The sequence below is a fragment of the Equus quagga genome, chromosome 7, assembly GCF_021613505.1.
Source record: "Equus quagga isolate Etosha38 chromosome 7, UCLA_HA_Equagga_1.0, whole genome shotgun sequence".
Taxonomy (NCBI): Eukaryota; Metazoa; Chordata; class Mammalia; order Perissodactyla; family Equidae; genus Equus; species Equus quagga.
The window spans coordinates 21,244,443-21,267,340 of record NC_060273.1 but is presented as its reverse complement, the minus strand read 5'-3'; the positions used below and the strand labels follow the sequence as shown (position 1 = coordinate 21,267,340).

At 54.8% G+C, this 22,898-nt stretch overlaps 1 protein-coding gene across 3 annotated transcripts in view; it reads right to left on the bottom strand.

The window, feature by feature from the left end:
• Positions 1–1,748: 1,748 nt before the first annotated feature.
• The window catches only part of KATNIP (katanin interacting protein), a 201,222-nt gene continuing 180,072 nt past the window's right edge, over positions 1,749–22,898 (bottom strand). The window contains exons 20-29 of one of the 3 annotated variants that reach the window (XM_046666914.1): positions 18,508–18,685; positions 14,292–14,457; positions 10,927–11,084; positions 9,278–9,342; positions 9,035–9,145; positions 7,165–7,304; positions 5,153–5,254; positions 4,432–4,592; positions 4,236–4,324; positions 1,749–3,617 (exon numbers count right to left, since the gene is read on the bottom strand). In XM_046666914.1, the coding sequence (XP_046522870.1) occupies positions 3,559–3,617; positions 4,236–4,324; positions 4,432–4,592; positions 5,153–5,254; positions 7,165–7,304; positions 9,035–9,145; positions 9,278–9,342; positions 10,927–11,084; positions 14,292–14,457; positions 18,508–18,685 (1,229 nt within the window). In that variant the 3' untranslated portion in view covers positions 1,749–3,558. The remainder of the gene's footprint in view (positions 3,618–4,235; positions 4,325–4,431; positions 4,593–5,152; positions 5,255–7,164; positions 7,305–9,034; positions 9,146–9,277; positions 9,343–10,926; positions 11,085–14,291; positions 14,458–18,507; positions 18,686–22,898) is intronic. The other 2 variants (XM_046666916.1, XM_046666915.1) reach the window with 2 other exon arrangements.

Genomic DNA, 22,898 nt, shown 5'->3' with positions numbered 1-22,898 from the left:
CCCCCATGGAGAGTGGGGGCTGCCACCTCCAGCAGGCAAAGGTCACCCAGCTGACCCCTGCCTTTCTGCCCATGGGGGCTGCGGGGTGGGGGCCAAGGGTCCAGGAAGGGTCCCCTCCCACCTCTTTCCTCCCAGGAGAGGCAAAGGGGGCCAGGAGGAAGCAGCCCTGGGACATGCGTGAAGCCAGGGGATGGGGATGCAGCCTCGCGGGGGGCGGGGGACTGGTGTCATGCTGAGGGGTGGGAGCCCGGGTGGGGGGTCGGCTCTGCAGACTCATAACTGGCTGGAGCCCGCCTGCACGGGCTTGAGTTGGCTCACTCAGTGTTTGTTTGCTGAAGTTGAAACAATATTTAAAAGTTGGATTTCATGTTAAAAATAAAACACCTGGATTTGGGGCTTCTTTTTTTTTTTAAAGATTGGCACCTGGGCTAACAACTGTTGCCAATCTTTTTTTTTAATGATTGGCACCTGGGCTAACAACTGTTGCCAATCTTTTTTTTTTAAGGATTGGCACGTGGGCTAACAACTGATGCCAATCTTTTTTCTTTTTATTTCTGCTTTATCTCCCCAAACCACCCCTGTACACAGCTGTATATCTTAGTTGCAGGTCCTTCTAGTTGTGGGATGTGGGACACCACCTCAACGTAGCCTGACGAGTGGTGCTATGTCCACGCCCAGGATCCGAACCCCGGGCCGCCACAGCAGAGCGCGCGAACTTAACCACTCGGCCACGGAGCCAGCCCCCGGGGCTTCTTTTGAAAATCTCGAAGATCTGGCATTGCTGGACCCTCGGTGCTGAGCTGCAGCTCCCCCGTGAAGGGCCTGTGCTGCCCTGTTGACCAGGTCCTCGCAGGCCAGCTCTGCTCCCTGATGTCACTGGCCTGGCCCCTGAATAAGAGGCTAAGAAGTTGTGATGCCCCACCCAGCTTCCCCCCCACAGATGGACTGCTGAAGGGCCTGCCTGCGCTTGAGTGTCTCCAGGCGGCCCAGAGATGACCCCGGCGACCCCAGGGAGGCTGGGCGGAGCAGGGCGCCCCGCATTCATAGGAACTCAGGGGGACAGGGGCAGGCCCTGCCACTCTCCCTCCACAGCGGCTGGACAGAAGGACTCTCCTCATACAGTGAGGGAGTTTTCCAACGGGGCCTCTGACCCAGCGCCACGGCCATCACCGGTGCTGAGCTGTGTGCCGTTCAGATCCCCTTCAACTGAAGCCCCTTCTCACTCAAGGGCTCCTTTATCCAGACGCCAAGAGCCGCCAGCGCTCACCCTGGAAGGCAGCAGGGCGGTGGGGAAACGCAGGAAGCTCCCAGTGTCTGCAGGAAGCAGGCGTCTGGGTGTGAGCGTCCAGGATGCACGCATGCTGGGGGAAGCCCTGGGCCGAAGAGCCAGGGGCTCACCCCGCTGCAGCTCTCAGGGTTGCATACTGACTAATGGCTTCCAAAGCTGTGCCTCAGTTCCCCTCTCTGTAAATGAGGAACGGGGGTCGTGCCTTCCCCTGAGGGTGCCATGTGGATTAATGAGTCAGGGCCAGGCTTGGAATAACCTCTATGTATGGAAGGGCTTCCATGGTCTGTGCTACACACCGTGCGGGGACCATCGCGCCATGTGCCAGTGGGGAAAGGGAAGCTCAGAGAGGGGACTTCTCCCACGTCACTCGGCCAGCCTCCAGTGGACTCTGACTCAGCTCTTGGAGGCAGCACGTGCTCCTTCTGTCTCACCCCAAATCTAGCGCATGACACTATATTCTTAATAACATCTTTCATTGATTTTGCAAGAGAAGAAAATAGGAATTTATTTTAGAGTTAATGCCTACACGGCCTTTCTTCCCTCCTAAATTGCACGGTGCATACAGTAATGACAAACATCCATGGAGATTCTGGGAGCCGTGTTCGCACAATCTCCTGACAAACCTGACCTGCGCCCGAGCCTGGGTGGGAAGGGAGAGCGGTGCTCCCTTGGAAGCAGTGGCACCGGTTTTGGTCCCTAAGAGCTGGTCTGATCAGCCCCCAGCTCCCCCAGGAGTCAGCTCTCTTGGGAGTCAAAGGCCCTGAGGCGCTCGCCACACGTGGGAGGTGGGCAGAGAAGCAGGGGGCTTGGAAGCTACAGAAATGATGGATCTTCTCCGGGAGAAACAGTTCTTATCTTCACGTTGACCCAGCGCTCCAAATGAAAAGTGCATTTGCATAGCTGCTCGAGCTGAAGCTGCAAAGCTCGTAAAGTATTTGCTGGGGCTCTCGGTTGCATAGGAACGTACGTCGAGTACAGTACCGCGGCGGGCCAGGCTGGGTGCCAGGAAAACAACGGATTAATATTGGGAAGGAGAAATTACCCACCACTGGGAAACCAATTAGGTCCCTGATCCGAGCTTGTTACATTGATGGAAATAGATGCGCTCTGGTCTTCACTCAGCTGGGGTGCGAGGCACATTTCCAACTCGCTGGGAAGCTGCTGGAAGAGGGCGGAGGGGCGGGGTCCGGACAACAAGAACCCCTTCGCCTGACTCCAAGGGCACAGGCGTGAACAGGAAGGAAGAAGCGAGCAAGAAAAGCCTGGATCAGATCATAAAAGAGCGGCCCCGCCCTCCAGACAAAGCTCAAGGGCAAGGGAGGTGGCCTTTAGGCTGGAGGGTGGTCTGTGGCACTGGTCCTCGGCCCCCCTGCCCTGCATCCAGAGGGCATCTGGAGGGGCCCCACTGCCCTGTGGGCTCTGAGCTGCCCGCCTGCCCATCCTGTTGGGCCCCATCCTGAGGGCCCAGCTCTGGATGGCGGGGGTACAGCTCCCCTCCTTCCCTCAGCAGGACCCATGCCATCAGCCAACCCCTTCTTAGGCCTGAGAAGAGGACAGAGGCCCCTGCAGGGCCAGATCCCCCGAGGCATCCCTCCTTCTCAACTGGGCCTGGGTGGGACCCGGGATGAGTGAGGGCCTTATAGCAGTCCTGGCTAGACGTTTCCAGGGTCCACAGAACAATCCCACTCTCTCAGCCACTCCGCCAGCCCCCAAATGAGGCAGGGGTGTGTGTGTGGGGGGGGAGTTGTTGGCGCCTCGGCTTTGGTCTCTGAAGGCAGAGCCTCCTGGCACATCCCACGCATGTCGGTGTTGGAGGCCTGGTCCCCTCTGTCCTGCTCAGCCATACTCAGGGCCCTGACAAGGCTGGAAAGGAGGCCTCCCCAGTTCCCTTCACTGTCCTGGCCCCAGTCAGGCCCAGCCCAGGCGTCCCACGACAGGCCTGAGTGGACATGGGCCCCGCTCTGCTGGATCTTACAGGAGAGGCACCAAGCCAGGTGTCCCCGGGGTCGCTGTAGGGGAGGCGAAGGCCACACACACTCTGCAGCAGCAGCTCCTTCCTCCTCCTGTTGTAACTGCTGCCTTTTCCAGGGCCGTCCACTCCTCGAGTCCCTTTTCCCTAGTGGGCCCCCGTCCTGGCCGCAGCTCTCTTCCAGCCCCTGGGGTTCTAGCTGGCCGACACTGAGGATGCAGCGGGGGACACGGGTACTGAGTGGGGGCCAGTGACAGATTCCCCTGCTGGCTGAGAGGACCAGCTCTCCCGCCTCAGTCCATCAGCACCGCCACCGTCTTGCCGTCTCCTTCTCGCTTATGCAGGTTTTGGGGCGTAAGGCTGTTGACGGAGAGCACAGAGGGATCAACATTAGCCAGCCTCAATCCGAGGGCTGCCCTAGGCCTCTAGGTGGAATCCAAACTGCCTGGGTTGCCATCCAAGGGCCCTGGAGACCTGGCCACCGCCGGCAGCTCCCAGCAGCCTCTGAGCTCAGCACTCCTGGCACACTGACCCATCCCTCCGCCTGGGGCAGGCTCTGCCACACCACTCCTCCAGGCCTCTGCCCATGCTGTCTCCTCTACTGGCCAGCTATGAGCATCTTATAGGATCCAGCCCAAAGACCACCTCCTCTGGGAAGCCGTCGCCTTGCACATCCTCTACTGGTTTCCCACGGCACAGGGCAACCCCTTTGATATAGCACTTCTGCCCTTAATGGCCTTTTCCTTCTACACCTGCAAGGCCTGGCTTCCTGGCAGCCGCGTTGCACTCCGTGGTGCCTGCGGGAAGAAGGCGGCATGTTGCCCCTGGGTTCTGCCCCCTCAGCCCCGAGGCAGGCTCCAGGGCGGAGACGAGGGGGCTGAGGGCAGACAGGGGCGAGGGGGGCAGTGGCACTGAAGTTTGGTCTGAACAGAGAAGGGGCTGGCCGCAGGGCATGCTCTGGGCAGAGCGGAAACTGACCTGGGTCCACCACACTCTGCTTCCTTTTTGAGTTGGTAACGACTTGGTTTTCATTCATCATCTGGACATCCTGGTCCTCCACGTGATGACTGCGAGGAGGAGAAGACGGAAGATTAGATCAGGCTGCAGGCCCGTGTCCCTGCCATCCTCCTTGTTAGGGCTGGCAGGGGAGGCTGTGAGCGGGCTCGAGGCGCACCTGGTGGTGGTGTGTTTCTCTTGGTGACAGATGTCCGCGTCCTCGGTGAAGAGGATAGTGTGGTAGGGCACTGTGGGCTCACACGTGGGCAGGATGCCCCCGACCAGGTGGCCCACCATGGCTAGGATCCCGTTGTACACGAGCAAGTCGTCCACCAGCAGCTGGACAGACACAGAGGAGGGGCTGCACCAGGTGGCCTGCAGGTCCCCCTCATGTGACCTCGGGCAAAACGCGTTACTGCTCAGAGCCTGGCCTACTAGGAGCTGGGCCGCGTTATGATTCCAACCCTCCCACCATGGGGACAGGCGATGCCATTGGCCCTATGGCTGCAGATGAGGACACTGAGACTCAAAGCGCTTAAGTACCTCCAACCCATGGGGCAGAGCTGGGCGGCAAACTCGGGTCTCCGGCCCCCACGGTCCCTGCTCTCCTCACCCCAGAGTTGCCTCCTGGCATGATGAACTCCCTAACCCAGTATGATTTGCCAAGAAAAGATGAAAGGAAAGCCCCTTTCTGTTTTCTCGGGTGATGATTCCAATCACTCAGGGGGGGTTTGGAATTCATGGCTGGATGGCAAGTTTCCCTGCGTCTGAGGACCAGGCATTTGTGTCTGAGGTTGCAACAGAGAGAAGTAAATCAAACTGCGATAAATGATAATTGCTGGCGGCCTAATTACCAACGAGCATAATTATCTTAGAAAACCCAGCTAATAAGTACTTACGCCGAACTCCTTCACCCCTCGATGGGGTGTTTTCGCATAATTCCACAGTTTGATCATTGACACGGTGGTAGGCAGATCAAAAATCACATAAACCCGGTTCACCTGTCAGAGAGAACTAATTAAAACAGGCATGTTTGGAAACAGAGGCGCTAGGCTGGGCGGGGGTACCGGGCGCGGGCAGGGGGCGAGCCTGGTGGGCGCCCGAGGCAGCGCCTGCCACGTTGGCCGGCCAGGGCTGCTCAGGGCCACGGAGCGTGGCGCTCCCGCGGCCTTTCAGCTCCTGGAAGCCCATCTTGAGTCAGGTCACATGCGGCTGTGTTTGCAACAAACTGCTGAGCTGGCTCTTGGAGGGCCTGGCGTGGCCCTCCTTTAAATACCCGTGGAGACTTGGTGCATCCTTTCCTTTCCCCCCCGGTGAGGCCAGAAACAGTCTGGGGCTCCGTGGGCCAAAGGGAGAGGCCCCAGCTCCAGAGTTGAGGAGCAGTGCGCCCGGCCCCAGCACAGCCCTGAGCCCTGTCTGTCCTTCCTCGGCCAGGACTGAGAAGCCCAGGAGCCAGGCGCTGCTGGGTAACCTTCCGCGGGCGTCTGTGACCCTCTGCTGCAGCAGGGGCCGCCAGACAGAAGGAGCTAGTAAAGCGGGACGCAGCAGCCCCCGCCAGCTCCCCCTCGACCAACAAGATGAACTATGAGGGGGCCCCTCCCAAGACAGAAGAAAGCACTAAGCATTCAGCGTTGGCCACAGGCTGCAGGCTTAGCTGAGGCCCAGGCCCTGGGTCTCAGCCTGTGGCCAGCCTCACCGTGCCCCAAGGAGGGGAGGGGAGTTGTGGGGAGGCGGGGTGCTGCTGGCAGGGGGTCAGCCTTCTGACTGTACCATGGAAATAATAAAGGTCTAGATGTCAGCCCTCAAACTCACGGGGCACAAGCAGATACAAATGTTTGAGTTCCGCTGGGAGAGTGACAGCTGGAGAAACTGCCCTCCACGAAAAGGCCTTCGAGTGAAAGACGATGGACGCTTGCTGGCCAAGCTCAAGATGGCAGCGGCTGGACTGGCTAGGGGCCCATGGGTTTGCGGCCTCGGGTCTCAGTGCTGACAGATCTATGCGTTTCCCCTGTGCAGTCGTGGGGAGGGGCTAAGGGGTGGGCCTCGTCTCAAGGGAAGCTGATGGACACACAATGGCGGGGGGCAATTTGGGAGGTATGGGAAACTTCCGTCACAGAACCACCGACGATGCCCTTGCCTGTGTTTCCAGAGGAAAACGGACCCCCTCATCCTCCTGCCCAATCACATGGAGTGGACAAGGGGACACGCCTGTGGTCACTCGGATGTCTCAGACCCTGCTGCACAGCTCTCCCCAGGCGTCTGAGGCTGGTGGCTGCTAAACCCACCTGTCCCATCTGGCCTGTCTCCTCCCTCTCTACCACACTGACCAGGCCCAGGTGGGTGCAGGACGCCCCAGGCTTGCCATCAGGCTGTGGAGCAAAAAGACAAGCAGGACCAATTGCAGGGTGCAAGATCTGGGAAACTGAGTCAGTTGGCTAGAAGGGCTGACCAGGCAGATTTGGCCAGAGAGAGGGCAGGGTTGGAGTCAAGTGCCTGTGACGTAAGGAAGGAGCAGAAAGGTGACTGTGGAGAGGATGGGGCTGGGAGGAAGGGGGCAGAGTGGGCTACAGAGAGAAGCAGAGGCCGGAGAACAGAGGGCGATGCCCGTAGGCACCGATGGATGCCCGAGTCCCCCAGGCCTGCTGTGCTGGGGCTCCTGGCTTCAGAGTCCCATGTGGCCCTTTATCTCCCAAGTGTCTCCATATAAGAATCACCCCCGAGCAAAGAGAAAGAACTGCTGGCCTGGAAGAGCCAACCCCGTCAGACGTGTTAGCAAAGACAGCCTTCCTGACAGCCCCCAGGAATTTTGGCTCATTCAAAGTTAACTTGGCCAGGAAGGAAGATGTGTCACTGAGACCAGGGAGAGAAAGTCCCCCTGCCCACCCCAGGGCTGGGAGCCTCCGGAACCCACCAGGCCCGGCAGGATGGGAGCCAGCCACATGTGCCTGCCGTCACTGGTGTCGTTCACTTGGTCGATGAGCTTGTCAGGAGTCCGGATGTCCCCGCACACACCCTCCAGGGAGTTCACACTGTCGGGGAAGGCGGCGATATCTGAGGAGGCCTCTAAGCTGCCATAACCCAAAGCAGTGTGCTCGGCACCATGGGCCACTCACAGCCACCAGCTCCATCATGTTGATGGAGATGCTTGGGGCTGGCGGGCCGGCAGAGCGGCTGTCTGCTGCTCTGGGCTGCCAGAGAAGTGACAGCCGAATTAGACAAGTTTTGGGGAAAATGAGAGCATGGAGGTTGGTGGGGGGCGGGGGGTGGAGGCGTGGCCAGTTTCATGGAAAGGGAGGAAACCACGCAGAGAGCTGGCTGAAAAAGAGGCGTTTCCTGGAAGTGTTGGAGGCAGGAACCAGAATGTGGCTGCTGCTCTGGAGAAGGGCAGGCACACTCTGCACAGACTTGTCTCTTTTGCAAGGGGCCGGGTCCTGGCTGGGCTGTTTTGGCACATGAGGACTGCACCAAGGCTGGAAGCAGGGGAGCCTGACCCAGCTCCCTACTGATTGGCATTAGTGTGGATCCGGAGAGCCCGGTTCCAGCCCTGGCTCTGCCATTCCAACCTGCAAGACCTTGGGCAGTTCACAGGGCCTCCCTGGGCCGGCTCCCTCATCTGTGAAATGAGCATAAACATCTGCATGCCCCAGAATTGACAAGACCTCAGAGGACACCGGATGTGAGTGCTCTCGTAAAACCAATGGGGCCTTATACATCCCAGGAATCCCTAAGAACGATCAAAAACACCGAGAATCCTTTATCCCAGCTGAGGAGGATGGTGTCACCAGGGGAAGGCAGAAAGGGTCCAACAGGAACCCAAGGACCCCAAATCGATGCCAGGCAGGCTCTGGGGTTTGACCTGCTCCGACAGCTCCCTAAGTGTGGTGAGTCGGGGATCACAGACCAAGAGCCCTGAAGGGTCAGGCAGGTTAATAACAGAGGCAGGACAGCTCAGTGGTCAAGAGCATGGTCTCTGGAGCCAGACTCCCAGCTCCACTACTCACTGGCTGTGTGACCTGGGTAAGTTACCCAACCTCTCTGTGTCTCAGTTCTTCATCTGCAAAGTGGGGATAACAGCACTCCCTTCAGGAGTGAGGGCAAGTGAGGTACCCTGCGACAAGCCCCGGCACAGAGGGAGCCCTCAGTAAATATTACCAACATGTTTCGGGGGCGTGGTAGATAACAATGAGGAGCGAGGACCGAGATCAACTAGAAGGGTGTGCTCGCGGAAAGGGCCAGTGGATACTCGGGTCCAGCCATCGTCACTCTGCTTGACTGTGGCCTTGCATTGCCAATTTCTCAAAAGAAGCTGAAGATCGGGGTTTTCATGTGAAACCTTCTGATTTTTGAAAAATATTAGTAACTAATTAAAAATATTTAAGAACTCACTGGGCTAACAGTTTGCAAATTCTGGTGTGGGCATTCCATGAGCAAAGGGTTCTGTGGTCAACAAATTCAGGACATGGTGAGTTAACACAGTGCACAGCTTGCTCCCTGCAGGCCTTGTCAGAACCTTTAGGACTCCAAAGTGCCCATGGTTCTCCAGGAGGGGACTGCAGCTGTAGCCTCTCCCAATTCCCTGGACCCCAGGACTCTTGCTTTTGTGGAATTCCCATTACGGACGCCCTGGCAGGGGCGGCTGGGAGCTGCTCACGGCTTTGCCCACCGCAGTCCCGGGGTCTGGTTCCCACAGACATTTCCCTCCATGCTCAGGGCTCCTGCTCCTCCCTGAACCTCCTGCGACCCCTGTGGCCGGAGTGGAGCCCTCCGCTGAGAAAGGATACTGTTTTCCGACAGGGGGATCTTCTCTCCGTGCTCGTCGTACAGCTCCAGGCCGGTGAGACCGATGTAATAGGGGTCACCCCAGCTGGTCAGGAGCTGAAACTGGAAAATGACTGCAACACGTGATTAAGGGAAAACAGAGAACAAAGTAAAACAACGACAAAGACAGCATGCTTTGCCCTCTCCTTGCATTCCAGCCTGGCCCGCGAGGGCCCGGGAGTGCAGGCAGGGTGGGAGAAGGATACAGCCACACGGCATCAGCGGTGCCTCGTAGTCCATGCTCGCCCGCTCCAGGCTTTTTGTGTCGAGCCTGAGAAAACACAAGACAGTACCAGGAAGCAGAAAATCGCAACAGCCCAGACTCGCTGGTCAGCGATTCCCCAGGCGCCAGACTTTGAAGACATGTGGCAGTTTCATGCTCCCTGGGAGGCAGTGGGACAGACCCCCCCCCCCCCCCCCCCCCCCCCCCCCCCCCGCCCCGAGGCCTCTGCTGGCAGGGAGTGCCCATTCTGTGGGCGGGAGCTCAGTCATCACCAATGCTAGCACAGGGTGTTCTCGGGCTCATGGATGTGGACTCTTCTGTGCCTCTATCAACCCTGGCAGGTGGGTACTCACATCCCTGGGCTGTGCGTGAGGAAACTGGAGCACAGAGACGTGAAGCCACTTGCCCAAGGTGGCAGAACTGAGCTGTGACCTGAGGCTGAGCAGTTGCAGAGTCCACTCTGTTAAGCACCCCACTCTTCTGCCCTTCATGAATAAGGTAGGTCCACATGAGCTGAGAGCTGAGCAAGACTCATGATGGAGTGATGGGGTGGAGTGTTGGGTGGGGGCAGGCTACTTAGTGGGGTGGTCGGGGGGCGATGTCTGAGCTGAGGAGGAGGCAGCCATGGGAAGAGTCAGAGCTGGGTGTTCCAAGCACAGGTGCAGTCAGAGCAAAGGCCCTGAGGTGGGAAGGGGCTGGGCGGTCGGTGTTTGCCCCAGAAGGCAGCCAGGGACTGGTGTGTAGGGCAGGATGGGAGGAGGGCGGGGAGAGAAGGCTGGAAGGTGGGGAGCACGCTGAGGGCTTTGGCCTTGTGATCCTGAGCAAGTGGCTTCACTAGCTGGAGCCTCAGTTCCCACATCTGTAAAATGGGCATACTAATCCCTCCTTCCAAGGGTGGGTGGCAGGATTCCCTGAAGGGTAAATACAAAGCATGTGGCACAGAGCAGGCACTGGGAGGGAGAGCTCTCCTCCACGCTCCTCCCTGTGGGGCTGCTCTCCTTGGTCCCCAGCCGCTGTCCTCTAGCTCTGGCCTAGTTCCCTTCGACTTCAAGGGCAATGTTATAATTAAGTGACTGTTCCCACGACTGGCCCAAGAAGTGATCCCAGCTACAGTGGAGGGAAACTCATGTTCTTTCCAGAGCTCGGCCTCCAGCATTTGGACATCAGGGAGTTTAAAGGAGTAAACTTAACGTGGCATTTACAAATTGTTAGGAACTTAATGCAGCTGAGATGGGGCCGAGAAATCCCAGTGAATCCATGAAATGTTAGTCTCTATTTATCTCCTGGACTCTTTCTAAATCAGCAGCACGGAAACGAGGGAAGGAAGGCCTTTCCTGGAATCGGCTGGCGGGCACTTCTGGAATCAAGGCAGGCCGGAGCCTCTTTTCTCAGCAGGAAGTGCAATGAAGCATTTAAAATCTCCAGCACTCCAGACTGTGAGAACCCAAACATCCCAGACAAGGTGGGCGCATCCCCCAGGCTTCTGGAGAGGCTTGGCTGAGCTTGAAAACGGCCAAGTTGAAAAGCGATGCGTTTGATCATCATTTCAAAACCTTTCCGTGTACACTTCAGAGCACGGGGCACAGCGGGCGCCCGGGGGCTGGGAGGGGATGTTCCTGGCGCGCCCCTCACCTCCGGGCCGGCTGGGGAGGCAGTCGAGCCTGGAGGTAGTCCACAAAGAGGATTTCTTGAGCAAAATCAAAGTGGCAGTTGCCCGGCCCCTTCCGGATGAGGAAGCCCTCGGGAGGGGAGACGCACAAGCTGTCCAGGGAGACGTGGACGATTTTGGCCTAGCAAACAAAAGAAAAAATATGCCTGAGGAAAAGGAGCCAGCAGGGAGGAGAGCTGTGCGTGCTGACACGGCTGGTGCTGCTGGCAGCTGGCATTTATGACGGAGAGCCTTCAGAGCCCTCAGGCTTGAGAAATAGCTGGGTCTGGCCTTTCTCCTAGACCAGAACCACCTGGGCAGGGCCCACTTTCCAGAATTATCCCCCCTCCATGCCAGGCGCTGTGCTAGGCACCAGGCAGACAGCAGGTGACAAGGCAGGTGAGGCCCCTGCCACACACAGTGGACACACACAGACATTCTCCCGTCCACTCAGCTGCAGCAGCCTGAGGTGGTACAACATGGTGGTCAAGGGCATGGACTCTGAAGTCCACCATTTGTAGTTGTGCAAGTTACTTAACCTCCCTATGCCTCAATTTCCTCATCTGTTAAATGGGCTCAGTGATGGGGTAACTTATATAAAGTATCCAGAACAGAACAGCGCCTGGCACAAAATACACACTCGGTAAGTGTTAGCCTGTCCTGATGCTTCTTCAAACCCTGGCTCACACGTCACCACCTCGCCTAGCACTTTCCCCTGGGACAGAATGAGCCCCTTCCTGATCTTCCTTCTCAGAGCCCTTAGCCTGTCCTTTTAGGGCATGGACTCCCTCGCAGTGTTCTCAGTGGTTTCTGGGTCTCCCTTGATGGCAGAGACCCCAGCTGGACCATCTCTGAATTGGCCTCAGGGCTGGCACACAGCAGATGCTTACCAAGAGCGTGCTGAATCGGCTGGATTTGGGCCAACACGTCCCCCTGTTGTAGGCCAGATTTCACCAGCCAGATGGCCAGGATCTACCAGCAAATCTCAAAGCCTTGATGGCAGGTCTGAAGCACTCAGCTGTTTCCCCTGGGCAGCAGTGGGGGGCAGAGAGGGGCTCTGACAAGCCAGCACCCTCTCTCCGACTACACACTTTGGAATCAGGGCTCCTTGGCACCTTACCCCATCTTCATGGTGAGCCCCCGGGCCCAAGTGCTGACCAAGCTGGTGGGATTTCACCTCTGGGAGAGGAGAGGGACTCCTCCACGCAGAAAGAAAGGGGCCCTGTCCTGGGTCTCATGGATAAGTAATGCGGCTCTGGGGCCCTTCATTCCTTCAGCATTTAGGGAGCCCCCCTCCCCCCATGTCAGCCAGTTGGTTAGTCATGGGCTACATAAACCTAAAAAGTGTAGGGTGACTGGCTTCAGGCATGGCTGGATACGGGGACCCAAAGCCTGTCCCTACCTCTCCACTGTGCTTCTCCTAGGGCTAATTCCTACCCCTGCCCCAGGGCTGGACCTGTGACCCAGGGCTGGCCAAAGTGACAATTGTAACCCACTGGCCATGTGACTGGCTCAGGGTCGTGGAACTTGACTAGAAGAATCCCTGGGCTTCTGCCGGCTTGCCTTGCGAGAGGAGTTCTCTCTTCCGCTGGACTTGGGGCACGCAGGATGTAAGCCTGCCGCTGCCAGGGTTTGCTCTGTGGAAAAAGCCATCTGAAGGGAAGCTGGCAACAGACAAAAGCACAGGCCCAGGAAGCCCCTGTCCCTCTTCAAGGCCACCACCTCCTCCAGGAAGCATCCCTGACTTCCCCAGGACTCTCTTCATTCCCATGGAGGGGACTTTTATTATCACTCGCATCTTGTAGCTAAGGAAACTAGAGTTCCAAGAAGCTACACAATTTGCCCAAGGACACACTGGAGGATCTGAAGCCCCATCTCCTGGAGTGCAAGGCCTGGCTTTCACCACGTGCCAGGTGCCCCAGGTGCCCAGTAGGGCCTTGGAGAGTAGGCATCCGATGCATCTTCCTGGAAAGGGGCCACAGTTTCCATCACACTGCGCCCTGGGATCTGCCCTCTCAGATGGAGCCCATCTCCCCATGTCCCTCATCCCACGGTGGCCAGCATCTCTGGCACCGAGGCTGGTGGGGCCAGACCTGGGAGGCAGGGGCTCTGAGCCCAACGTATCCAGGCAGTGAAGTTGGGTCGCGGAAGCTCCAGTGGAAAGACTAACCGGCTCAAGGGGACGTAAAGGCCCAGAGGCATGAGCTGAGGCAGAAGAATGCTTTTTTAAGGCCAGTATATCTGACTTCTTAAAACTGCTGAACCTGAGAGGGCTTATAAAGACACCAGGGCGGCCTGGGGAGGATTTCTAAACCAGACTCAGAGAAGCCAGTGCTCCGGAGGGACAGTGCCTGGGGGGCGCGGCCTGCGACTCTGCCGTGGTACCCACCACGGTTCTGACGGCCCCGCAGAAAGACTCTGGCATGTCCATGGGGGTGCCCAGACGGGGGTCACAGGGCCCAAGGCCGAGTCTGGCTTTGTCAGCTTGTGTGTGGCAGAGGGTGAGACGACCCCCCTGAGGCAGGTCTCCTCCTCCTCCTCATTTTACAGATGAGGAAACTGAGGCCCAGGGAAGGCAGCCCCCTGCCCAGGTCACACAGCTGGTTAGGGTCAGAGCTGAGATTCAGACGCAGGGCCCTGGGACTCGGGGCCCTAACTGCACTGCTGCGCTTCAGGTGACCTTACCTGACCCCTCTTACCATTACCCCTCTACGTAGTGGGAAGGGACAGATGTTTCACAGTCACACAGACAGGAAAGGCCACATCAAGGGGCACCTGCGATGCTCTTTTCCACATTCCAGCAGAGGCCCCTGCCTTATCACACCCAACAGAAGAACACAACATGGAAATTAGGGTGTGGACTCCAAGCCCAGCAGACATGGATAGGGGCTCTAGCTGTGTGGCTATGGACAGGCGACTAGCCCATTCTGAACCTCAGCTTCTAATACTCTGAGAGATGGGGTGATAACAGCTGCCCCCAGAGGCTGGGATGAGGGTCCAACAAAATGACAAATGTGTGTGGAACCCTCAGCCCAGGGCCGGGCCCCCAAAGTGCTCAACGAGCAAGGCTGCAAGAACCACTATGAGTTGGGGGCTGGGCTTGCTCAGCCCCCTTGAACCCCTGGAATGAACAAGGTGAAGTGGTTTCCCGAGTCTGCCCTGGGCTCCAGCCTGCATTTGCTGTTTGCAGAAGGGAAGAGCAGCACACTCTCTCCCTGGCCGTAACCCCCCAGCTCCATTTGGAAAGTTCTGGAGGATTTATGCCCCTCTCTGGCAGCCACGCCAGCCATCCATCAAGGCGCCCTCTCCCTGACAGTGGACGGAGGGCAGCCGCTGTTCCCCGCCTTACCCCTCGATAGGTGTCCTCAGGAGATTTATTGTAGTTCCAGAAGCGCAGGCCCGCGATGCTCTCGGCTTTGTTGAAGTGGATCGTGACCACGTGGTCCAGCCCCGGAGAGAAGGGGATCAGCCACATATGCTCATCCTCCATCGTGATGTTGGCTCCATCGATTAACCTGCACACAGGGGGGAAGGAGCGGTGAGACGGGGGTGGCCCAGGCCTTCAGGAGAAATTCCAGCATAGGAGGTGCCCCCACCCATCACCCTGCACGAGCGGCTGGAGCAGGAGCGCTCAGGGAGGTGAGGCCAGTGAGAGCCGCAGTGAGGGCCATCTCTCATCTGTGAAATTGGACAAAATAAGAGAACGGAAAAAATAATGGTCTATGCTGTTAAAGGTGCAGTGAAGCAATCATCGAGGTTTAAAAAAAAGGGGAAATGTGTCATTTTTCAGGATCCTTTAACCCAGTGATCCCATTTCTGGAAAATGTATTCAACATGTTGGGAAAGCCATCTGCACAAAGACATTCATTATTTACATTAGGAAAAAAAAGGAGAGAGAGATAACCTAAAATGTTTCAAAATAGGGAAAGGGTTGGGTAATGTGTACAGTTGTGAAAACGACAATCCTGAGGACAACACAGCGACAAGGAAAAGGCTACGGGACAGCAGGGCCACTGATGTTAATGCTGTCAGATGAGGACAAGGACCAGGAGAGATTATGCAAAAGGAAAAACATACTGTGTCAGAGGGGATGGGAGTGACTGTTTTTCTCTATTGTCCAAACTTTCTGTAAAATGCCGCATTGACTCTATGGTGCATAAGTTTTGAATTTAAAGTTTTGAAAGAATTCTAGCCCTTCCTTCTCATGCTAGGGGAGAGAGAGCAGCACCCGGGTGAACTTGGCAGCTTCCGGCATGGGACAAGAACAGGGAAGGTGCCTGCGTGGGGAGCTGGCCTGGCCTGTAAGCACAGAATGTGGGTGTCCCAGTGCAGCCCCCAGCCATGGGGAGGGAGCCCCTGGCACCCTTGTGCTCTTCTCAGCCACTCTTCTGAGCAACCCTGTCACCTTGCCCATGCTGCTCTGCCACCCTGAAGGCCCAGTTTCTGGCTCTCCTGCTCGGGACAGCCTGCCTCACTCCCCTCAACTCTGCCTGTGTTTGTCCCAGACTGTCCTGCCACTGGCTGCCCTGACTGCCCAGCATGCCTCAGCCATACCCAGACCCATATCCTCGTGCATCTCTGGCCCGTGTGTCTGGCACTGCCACTTAGAGGCCTGGCCCTGGGGACAGGGGCCCAACTCTCAGCCATTTGGGCAACCTCCTCCCCTTTCACTCCTATTTCCCCAGTGACCTTGAAGCTGCTGCACTGGGAGAAATTCAAGCTACTGCCACATTTCCTAGATTTTAAAATAAACTTTATTTTTTCCTTTTACATTTTAAAGTTTTGAATTTGGAATAAATCTTACAACCTAAGTGTTCATCCAAGGAGGTAATCTTTCTTTTTTCCTCTAAAAGGCTGTTATTAACTTGATGGATGGTGTGTCTTACAATTGCTGGCACCTTTAACTGAGGAAATTCAGCAATTTAACACTAGGGTGTTTGTGGGATTAAGCTGACTGAGGATTACCACTAGAGAACGTTCCGCAGCCTTCCAAAGGAGTTACTTCTCTGTCCTGGGACTGGGGCCACCTCCACAGCAAAACTGTTGCCCAATTCTGAGAGTGGAGAGAACTGGTGAAGCTTTTACAGCTGATGGTGAAGGGAGGTTCCTGCAGACCCCCTCAAGAATATCAAAGGGACATTCCCTAGCTCTGTCCACAGAAAAGCCTAGAAACAATGACTGACCCAGCAGCTATGAGCATCCCTAGTGGCTGTATTATGGTCTCTAAAGACCATTTAACAACAAAAAGAACCAGGGTTTCTTGGACAAATGGCTGATTCCGCGTCTGGGACAAGAAATATACAGGATGAGCTTGGACTATCTTGTCACATCGGAAAGCAGGAAAGCTGCCAGAGGCTACTATTTAAAAAAGGATTCGGAAGCTGCCAGTGTCTGAGAGGGGACAATTTGGGCATCAATAGGATAAAAACCACAAGAGGTTGAAACCCTCCAAACACAGTCACAGTACATTTCAATCCATGAGTTTATGATAGTCAAAAATAAACGTTTTTAAGGGATGCTAGAGAAACAATTTATTTTGAAAACTGAAAAATAAAGGAAAAGAATTAAGCATTTAGACTGCCTTTCCTGTTTGAACTGTGCCTTAGAATAACCAAATAATTGAGGGAAATTTTCTCTTTACTGATGAAATAAAGAATGATAGGATCAGCGTATCATCATTTTGCAACCCCTAATAAATCAGTGGATTTAGCCACTGAGCATCACTGGCCACCAACATCACCAAAAACCTGACAACCTGTTATTTGATGTGTCCTGAAGAGAACTGACAGTGACATCCACACCCCAGCGGTCATGTCCTGTCCTAAGGTCACACCTCCGTCTGATCAGGCCTCCAGACCTAGTGAACAGTTTACAAGAAATACAGGGGCCTGAAGAATGGCTTAAATAATTCCATAGAGATGCAACTAGTAAGATCCAGACTCTACAGGGCAAAAACCTAGTTTCTTCTACAGATAATTTACAAGGAAAAAAACACAAAACGATGGAAGGGAACCTAGATTACAAGAGGCGTAAGAGACATGTCAACCAATCACAATGTATGGGCCTTACGTGGATCTCAGTTCAAGGGAAAAACTGTTGAGAAAGGGGTGAGGGGCTGTCAGGGAAACAGGATCACGCTGGGCCTCTAGTCCTTAAAGTCATCAGCGTTAATTTCTTTGGTTGTAATAGTGGTACTGAGATTATGTTTTCTCTTTAGAGTCCTCATTGTTTAGAGAGACATAGTGAAATACGCAGAGATGAAATGCTACCAAGCTTGGGATTTGCTGTGACGTAACCCGGCAGAGGGGCAGTAAGTGGTGGGTGTGGATGAACATGCCAGGCAGCACGAGCTGGGTACTTTCACAGCCAGGAGCTGGGTCCCAGGCCCCAAGTCTGAGTATGCAGGAGTGGGACTGGCCAAGATGCAGAGTGCAGAGTGGCTGGGGAGCAGGCAATCACTGCAGGGCCTGAGGGCTGCGGGTGAGGGGCGCCTTCCAGGAAAGCAGGGAAGAGCTGAGCATTGACCCTGAAAGCACTCTGGGCCAGGCAGGGGGGCAAACTGTGATATAACAGTCCCCTTCCTGCCCCCTAGCCACGCTCTCTGGCACTGACGTGGCCTGGTTAACTAGTGATACAGAGACCGAGGCAGGGGCAAACAGTCTAACTTAGCAGTTAAGTGCATGGATGCTGGTCTCCTGTGGGTCTGCATTCCAATCATGGCTCTGCCACTCAACTAGTCTGGGTGACCTCTGGCCAGTTTCTAACCTTTCTGTACCTGTTCCCTCATTTGTAAAGGGGGGCCTCTTAGGCTGTTTAATGTTTCAATGGATGAGTATCTGTGACCTGTACAACACAGCCCAGCATCTGGCATTTAATAAGTACTCAAAAAATGGCAGCTCTAATTTCAGCTATTTTTATTATTACTATTATTATTGGAGGGGTTAAGAAACACACTTACTAGCTGGCAAGGGGCAGAGCCAGGATTTGAACTCTCATCCCTCTGACTCCCCTAGACTGCTCTTGTTCAAACTGCCAGGCAGAGCCTAGGCCCATGAGCTGTCTGAGTAGGGGGGCCGAGGGCCCGTCTGCAGGTTATGAGATCAATGCTGTATCTCAGGCTTGTCCTCTTACTCACTTGACCCCAGCTGGGCTTATGAAATCCGACAAACGCAGAGCGCAGTGCAGCCCCAGCCACCTGCGGAGACTTCTCAACAATCACCTAGTCTCAAGGAGGAGCAAGCTTTCAGCCCCGAGAGATGGGGTCAGTCATCCGTAAAGGCAGAGCCTTACCGAGCAGCTGCTGCGTTCAAGGCCCTACGTGAAGCATGGTGGAGAAAACAAAGCACAATCATGTCTGGAAGCAGGAGAACCTGGCTTCGCATGTCGTCTACCACCTCCAGCTGTGTGGCCCTGGGAGGTCACTAAAATGAGAAGACTACAGACCTCACGGTGTGGCTGGGAGAAGGCAGAATGGGGGACGCTATGTGCTGTTCGCGTCTGAAGTCTAAGACACAGAACAGGTCCCGAGCCCTGCTCTTCTGAAGAAGCTGTCTACACACACTTACTTGTCCAGGGTCCGGGAATCATCGGTGTACTCGGGGAGGTCATTTAAGTCTCTGGGAGAGGCGGAGATCTGGTGCAGGCTGATGGGCAGGGCCTGGCCGTCCTTGCCCACCACCTCCAGGCCTGTGAGCCCCAGGTAGTGCAGGTCCCCCCAGGAGGCAGTGAAGTTCAGCTGAAGGCCTGCAACAGGAAGACAAGTGGCCCGTGAACACCAGAGGTTCTGGAGGAGGTACCCAAGATGGAGATGGGAAGAGGAACGACCTTTACCCTCTGCACTCTACCACCTTGAAAACCCAGACTCAAATGAAAGTGCCCTCAGGGTGGGCTCTGCACCTTTCCTCCTGGTGGCCCTCGGGTCTGGACACTGCTGATGTTTGAGAAATGTCTGCAGGATGAATGGACCAGTGTTGTTTAAACCTGTACATGGCCCTGGCTCCTTTCTCCACTTATCCATTATGTCACTTCACCCCATGCTTAACACCCTTGCAAGGCTTTCCATGCTGCCTGGCCAACAGGCTTCTACCTATTTCTCTAACCTCATCTTGCATCAGGGATCTCCAGCTCCACCCAGATTATCTTTAGGTCACTCATATTTACATTCCTCTCTCCCATCATAGGGCCTTTTCACATGCTGTTCTCACTCTCTGGCACTGACATGGCCTGGTTAACTTGTGCTCATCCTTCATATCCCAGCTTACTTCCCCAGGGAAGCCCTCTTGACTTCTTTGACCACGTCAGACCTCCATTCATAGCCTACCATGTCACTGTGAACTTCTTCCATGCCCTGGCCACCATGTGATCATTTGGTAAATAACTGTCTGCCCCACCAAACAGTTAACACCCTGAGGGCAGAAACCTCATCTGTTTTGTTAGACCATCGTGTCTCCAAAGCCTGGCATAGTGCCTGGCACATAGTAGGAGATCAGTACAGATGGAATGATGAAACAAGTAGCTAATGGAGGCAGTTACATCAATAAGCCACAATATCGGAAATGGAGATTTTATGCAAATTGGCCACTATCATGAGGATTCATGTGGATTCAGGGTAGAGGAAGTGTGACCTATGGCGGACCTACCTCCATCCTTTAGCTCCTGCCCCACCCCTGCTCCATCAGAGACCGTTTAGAAGTGACCTTCTGTGGTCCTGGGGCAAAACAGCCCAGGTGAGTCATCCCTTTGCCCAGAAACTGAGTGAAGATGCTGCTCCAACCCCGTCAGACGTTTGGCTGGAACTTCTCTCTCCTTTATGGTCTCCTGTTCGAGCAGGACCAAGCCCAGCGAACTCTTCTACCCTTGCAGAATTTGGAGCCAATTTTGCACCCTTTTGGGTGGCTGTGTTGAAAAGATTCACAATCTTTGCAACTTTCACAGACTGTCAACACGGGGGCACTGAAAGGAGGAAGCCTGGATGTCGTGCAGTCCCACCCATTTCAGCTCAGACGAGGAGGCAGAAGCCCAAGGAGGTCGCAGGACGTCTCTGTGGATACGAAGTGAGGCCAAGCCACGCAACCTCCCTGGAGCTCTGCTTCCTCTCCTACACCCGTCATCTCCCAGCGTGTGGGTGAAGACATCCTAGGCCATTCAGCTGCCGGCCCATCTGTCAGCTGACCAGATACATGAGCACACTCAGGAGAGGCCAGCCAGGCCAGCTCAGCTGAGAACTGCACAGGAAGCCACTGAGTTATGAGCCGATCATGAATAAATGGTGGTTATGCTAAGCCACTAAATTTTGGGATGATTTGTTCAGCAGCAAAAGCTAACTGATACACTCCTTCTCATCAAGGGTCTGTACTCAGAGAGGCCTTCCCTAACCAACCAAGCTCAAATAGCACCCTCACCACTCTCTAAACACTTCCCTTGCTTTATTTCTTGTCATAACACTTATCACCACCTGTAACATGTTCTACACTCATTGCTTATTTGTTTTCATCATCTTCCCCACTAAAGTGGAAGCTCCCTGATGGCAGGGACACTGTGGGCTGGGTTCACTGCTGTATTCCCAGAGCCTAGAACAGTGCCTGAAAAACAGATGGTCAATAGAATAGAATAGAAAAACAATAGAAGTTGTTTTTTTAAGAAAACAAATAATTGGTTGAAGAGTAGGTGATCAGTAGATATCTGCAGGTAAATGAACTAGAATGAAACCACTGAGTTTCACCAAATTCCTAGTCAATGGCAGACAAATATTAATGGCTCATCCACCTGTTCTTGGTACTGGAGATACAGGGGTCTCACATAGCAGAACCTCTGGACTCTAAGAGCCTCTACTGTAGTGAATACAGACAATGAACACGTAACAAACAAATACGATGGTTCCACCGTGATGCAGACCATGAAAAAAATAAAAGAGAAGGGACACAAAGGACTGAACAGGGGGAGGGGTGGCCAGGGGGGGTTTTCTCTGAGGAGGTGACATTTGAGCTGAGACCTGGGTGCCGAGAAAAAGGCCACGATTCTTCAGCATTTCTGGAAGAAGAACATTCTAGGCTGACAGGACAGTAAGGGAAAGGCCCTGGGATGGGAACAAATTTGACCTGTGGTTTGAACCAAGTGACGGAGAGAGAAGGCAGAGGAAAGTGAGATCAGAGGGTTAGGCAGGGGCTGGGTCACGTCATGAAGTCTGGATTTTCTTCTCTGCCATGGGGAGCCACGGGGGGCTGGATTTTGAAGCAGGCAGTGACTGGATCCGCTGTGACTGTCTCGGAAAGCACACCCAGCTGGACTCCACAGGGACACCTGGGAGGAGGCTGCGGTGGTGCAGATGGCCTGGACAAGGGCGGCAGTGGTAGAAGTGGGGGAGAAGTGGACAGACTCAGCATGTGCTCTGGAGACAGCTTTGCCAGGATCCTCAATGGCCTGTATGGAATGAGGGAAAGAGAAGACATTTTTGACCCCAGTGGCAGAGTGGCTGTGGGTGTGGTTCCTGAGCTAAAGAAGGCTGGGAGGCAGAGGAGGGAGAGCATCTGGATGAGAGGGATCACTGGGAGGGAGAAACGCCACTCCCCCTGGGAACCAGAGACAGCACCCAGCCTCCTCCAAGCTGGTGCCAGCCTTTGTCTGCCTGGAAAGATGCACTGTGATGCCGTCTAATTTGGGGCTGCTCCGAAAGCCATTACTCTCTTTGTTATCCACATTCCATATTCATTTTCCTCTGGTGTATCAATTAGTATTTATATAAATGGTAATTAATTTTGTTATTTCTCTCCCATGTTTCAACTCTCTCAGTTCCTTTCCTATTCATCACTGCTAATATTTGCAAAACTTCCAAAATTAGTGTCATCTGCAAATTAGCAAGTCATATATCGCCTTTCAGAACCTTAATAGGATTGGCCATATTTACCAACCCTGCTGCCTCCCCTGGGTCACTTTCTCCAAGCTCTCTCCATTTGCACAGGCTGGTAAAGTGGGTTTAGGATCTTGGATTCAGTAAGGGCAAGGCCAAGGATTCAGGGAAGAGAGATCCAGGAACCAAAGGCTGCAGGACGTGTGGAATGGCCTCCATCAGGAGGATCTTCTGCCTTCCTACTGAGCAGAGAAGCGGAGAACTTACACTCTCCTTGCAGCAAAAAGGTCTCTGAGCTCTCCTCCAGGGAAAAACTCCCAATGGCACTGAAATAACATTTCTGAGAAAGGTCAGAACCAGTTTAGTGGGAAAGACATTTAGAAACAGCATCTTTGGGGAAACCATCAGACAAAGGGGACAGTGGCTTCTTCTGGCCTTTCTTCCTTCCTTCTTCTGGTTATGGCACTCTGACCTCCGCCGGAACACTGTTTGAGTGGCTGACCCCTCCCCCTTGGCTCCAGGGGTGCCAAGGCCTCCGACCCAGGCCTGGCTACTCCGTGTTGTCCATCTCGCACCCCTCTCCCCTCCCCCCCATGGTGAGCCGCAGTGACTGGTTTAAGGACGGGCGTGTGACTGAAGCCAGGCTGAAGAGATTTAATTCTGGGACAATTGCTGGACTTACTGGGAAACAAAAGTTCTCTTTTCTTTGAGATGGCCGGGCAGAAGGTGGATGTAAAGCCAGAGCTTCCAGGAATTCTCCTGTGGACAGAGTCCGAAGGGGAGAAGGGCAAGAGAGAGTGCAACGGGGCAGAAAGAGGGAGGGAGGCCAAGGCTTGATGACATCATTTGCACACCTGGATCCAGCCTTCTGGGAAACTAGCAACTCCTGACCTTTTTAATTGCATAAGCCAATAAATTCCCTTTTTTGCTTAACTCAGTTTGAACTGAATTTCCATTGTTCACCAAAAAAAACCACATGGACAAAAGAAGAAATCATTGCTGTCTTCTAGGGCCTCACAGCTCCACTTCACACACACCTCTCAGCGAGAGCCCTAAGGCAGTGTGGTCATGGGCTTTGAATTAGACATGCGTGGTTCCATTCTTGGCTTC